Below are 4,153 nucleotides of genomic sequence, written 5' to 3' on the forward strand. Positions count from 1 at the left end.
TATAGAATATCATAATATTGATAAAGGAATCATGCCTATGTAATAATAAAAAATATTACCCGTATTTTTATCAGTCAATAATACTATACTGGCAAAGTTTGGTGTCAGATCTTTGGACGGGATTTCTACATTCAAACACCACTAGTTTGAAATGGCAAGTCCTAATTCGAGTAAATAATAAAGACTACTGACGTGTCTTGTAATAAAAATAATAATACTTGGGTTAGTAAAAATAAATGGCAATGTAAAGGAACACATACTAAAATATTGAATGTAGTGCACCTATACTTTAGAAGGAAAATTGAGGACTGTTGTGAGCAACTGGTTCTCACATTCCTGCCTTCTTTCTGCTTCCATTGCTCTGAGTCGAGTAGCAAGATACGCCATTAGATGGTCAACACTGTCTAAAACAACTGGAGCTGGTACTGGAACAGGTGCCATGGCCATTTCCTTCACTACTTTGAGGGCTTCGTCAATTGCTGCAGTTGACTTACGTTTTGTTGCACCTCTCTTTACAAACATTTCTTGCGAGGAGCTTGATGGTGTTGCCATTGGGGAATTGACTGGTGCTGGTCGAGATGGTGGACGGGACAATACCTCAGACTGATCACATTTTTCTCCAGACAAATCAACTTCTGATACCAACAGTGGAGACATACTGCTGGACTCTGAAGGAATTTGTACATATCGCTGAAAATAAAATTAAATGTAACAGTAAATGTAAATGATAATCTTAAAAAATTAACATACAAGCATAATTACTGATTATTTATTTAAATCTCACCTTTGTTTGATCATCATAATAAACAGCAGGGAACTCGATAAGGCTTGCAATTTCCTGCTGAAGTTGGGGCACAGATGAACTTTGTGGAAGGTTGGAGACAGACTCTGATTGAGCACAGGTTTTTTTCAAAAACTGAAGCTTGGTCCAGAGCTTCCACTTCGGCACATAACAATCATCTGTTCCATTGCCGCTACTCCTCCTATCTGATTCTTTGACACGGTTCAAATTATCTTGAAAAGTTTCCCTCATGCTTTTCCATCGGTGCATGAGTACTTCGACTGCAAAGCAAAGACAAATATTTATTTCAACAGGAATGAGTAGCTATTCCCCACAGGTATTCCCCAAGCCCCAAGAGAAACCTAACCTGCAAAGCAGGTCCTTTGAAAAGCGATTTCACACAAAATAAGTGACGACAGACTGCGAGTGACGTCCAGCATGCGTAATTCCACTAATTTTACGTAAATAAAGGGCGATCAACTCACCTGTGAAGCCGGGTCCCATTATTTCCGATATATCTTGCCACACTGCCCCTTTCATATCGGCCCTCTTGTAGACTTCGGACGAAGTGTCCCACAATATGGGCCTCTGCTCCACTAATTCCGCGAATAAAAACTCATTCTCAGTGGTGAACAGTGATCTGTCCTTCTTTGGTGGCATTTCGGTAAACTCTTAATAATCTTCAAAAGTTTGCTAGCGAGTTGCCCGCGTTCCCGCTCCTGTGACTCATATGTTGTGTCTTCTGCTGGTCACGTGACAGAACCGGCTGCTCTGATTGGCCGCGGGTGCGGTTGCGGGTCCGAAAAATAGCCGGACGGCTATTCCCTCAACCGCACCCGCACCCGCCGGGCGCTGCGCTCTCATTGGTCGAGACGGCAACCGCACCCGCACCCGCACACGCCAACCGCCTCGAGAACCGCTAGTGTGATTCGGGCTTTATATAGCTTTTAAGCAGAAGAGCGGGCTAAAAACCTATGTGAGTCGCATAACAAAATGCTTCGCACAGAAGTGGGAGCATACAGGCCCAATGTTTGGGCGTTCATTGATGCGCTTGCCAAACTCGAACATAATGCGCAACTTGACACTATGGCGCTGGCTGTGGGACAAAACCCAAGAAGACCTCGAGCATGCCGGTCTGTATGGACCGATGAAAATCTTCTTGCTTTGTCAGAAGATCTTGAGCAAGAAATATTTTATGAAAGAAACATTAGTGTAAGCAATTTTCTAAACAGGGCTGTACGATTAATGCTCACCTAGAGAATGCAATAGGTAGGTTAAATAGGGTGTTGCCGGCTGTCTAGAACGGAAGTGAAAAAGAACAAACTCACCGATTGACCTGTTTCCGCTAGCTCAGTCTGAGAAATTACCATGGTAGTTTGATCTGATTCTAACCTCTCAAATATGGCGGCGAGCTCGAAACTGACCTGACAGTTTTTCATACCTGAAACGCCGTCGTGGCACGTGATCAGCTCAACCAGAGTCACCACGGAAACAGAGAAGTCAGTGAGTTTGTTCTTTTCCTACTTCCGTTTGGGATAGCCTGGAATACCCAATTGAAAACCACTCTTCTGTTTGCTATGTGTATGTGACTTCTCATGGCTTCATCTGTAAAGGGATGTGTAATCCTATTTACATTTTGCTGTTAGTTCCCCCTGGTTATTTCTGTACTTGCTTATGTACATTTTTATTCGTACCCATTTTAGAAGCACCCATTTTATTCTGTTCAATGCCTTTTGCCAAATGATTTTAGTCCTATGCGGCCCATGTTCCATGAGGATGGAGAGAGTATGCTGTAGTACCTTCTTAGAAAGACCCTTTTACTCGTTTTATTTTTATTTTGTAGTTAGTTCCCCTTCTGGTTCCTGGACTTGCATTTGTACTTTTTAGCCCGCCCTTCTGCTTTGAAAAAGCTATCCAGCGAGCGTATGCAAACGACCTCGTGTGTGTGTGTGTGTCTGTCTGTTCCACTAGAAGGAGATGTGCTAGAGACTTGAAATTTTCAGGGAATCTTAAGGTCTACTCCTAGAGAGCGAAACGCGGCAAATCCTGGATTAGAATCATGTATGGTTTACCAAAATGGACACCCATTAAATCCCTCTACGAAATCTCTCAAGTGCCCACTCTACTCCAGCTGAGAAACAAAGTCCTGGCCCAGTACGCAACTTCACTGAAGAAAATCAAATTCTTCATGACATCGTGTCCCCCGTACCTCCTGGACCAGCAAAGCCGCCTCTCCACTGAGCTGAAAAAATATTTGATTATTATGATGAACTATGTTAATAAATAAATAATACTAAGCAAAAACATATTGAATTGTTGGCTACAAACTAGCATTGTATAGAGTCAAACTAGCATTGTATAAAGTCACCTTCAAAAGCAAACATGAATTAAAGCTGTAAAAAAAACTTGTTATTATAGCAAATAAAAGGCGAACAACCACTGCTCGACGTGCTCTTAAGCAGAAGTCATTGTCAAATCTCATGTTCCTCCAGTGGTTGTACCAGCTCGGATATACAAACAGCGCCCCAGTAAGAACGTCCCCCATAATACATTTTGCCTTACTCAAACTATAAAGCCTTCTTGCAGAAAGTCTTCTTTGTATTAAGTAGTTTTGTATATCAAATTATCTGTTATAGTATTCCTAATTTTATCAAAATGTTTGATAAATAATTACTGTTTGAATTTGTCCCTTTAGTGATGAACCAGCATCTGAAGCGAGGTCGCCAAGAAGATTCTCAAGAATTCATGCGCCATTGTTGGGACAATTAGAAGACGAGTTTTGCAAGAGGTTTAAGAGTTCCATGTATGTGTCGAATTACACATGAGGGAACTAATTTCTGTTGAAACCTAAATTATTTTCAAAAATAGCTGCTGTGTGTTCATTGATGCACTTTTTTATCCATTTTAGAAGGAATTCAAAAAAACTCCTTTACTACTCCCATTCATCAGATCTTTGGAGGACACCTTCTTCAGGAAGGTTAGCAGCTCTACATGCTGTACACATAACCCTTCACGATAATGTATCCTTCGCATTCTCCTGTCTGTGCAGTGACCTGTCTCAAGTGCAAGGGCAAAGCCACTCGCACTCAGTATTTTTCATATCTGGTAGTTGAATTAAGGATTAAGGTAAGGCTTGGGTGAAACTGGGAAAGTCTGGTAAAAAACAGAGTTTTTTAGCCCGCCCTTCTGCTTTGAAAAAGCTATCCAGCGGGCTTATGCAAACGACCTCGTGTCTGTCTGTCTGTCTGTCTGTTCCACTAGAAGGAGATGTGCTAGAGAGTTCAAATTTTCAGGGTATCTTAAGGTTCACTCCTAGAAAACGAAACGCCTACGGCAAATCCTGGCAATCACCCCTAAGGGGCTGAAAAGGGG

At 41.9% G+C, this 4,153-nt stretch overlaps 1 protein-coding gene across 1 annotated transcript in view; it reads right to left on the minus strand.

Moving 5' to 3' along the window:
- Positions 1-3,101: 3,101 nt before the first annotated feature.
- Positions 3,102-4,153, minus strand: part of LOC127751201 (uncharacterized) — a 16,281-nt gene continuing 15,229 nt past the window's right edge. Inside the window, exon 2 of the mRNA XM_052274335.1 lies at positions 3,102-3,149. Coding sequence (XP_052130295.1) covers positions 3,102-3,149 — 48 coding nt within the window. The remainder of the gene's footprint in view (positions 3,150-4,153) is intronic.

This window comes from Frankliniella occidentalis, unplaced genomic scaffold (assembly GCF_000697945.3).
Source record: "Frankliniella occidentalis isolate FOCC.00 unplaced genomic scaffold, Focc_3.1 Scaffold378, whole genome shotgun sequence".
Classification (NCBI taxonomy): domain Eukaryota; kingdom Metazoa; phylum Arthropoda; class Insecta; order Thysanoptera; family Thripidae; genus Frankliniella; species Frankliniella occidentalis.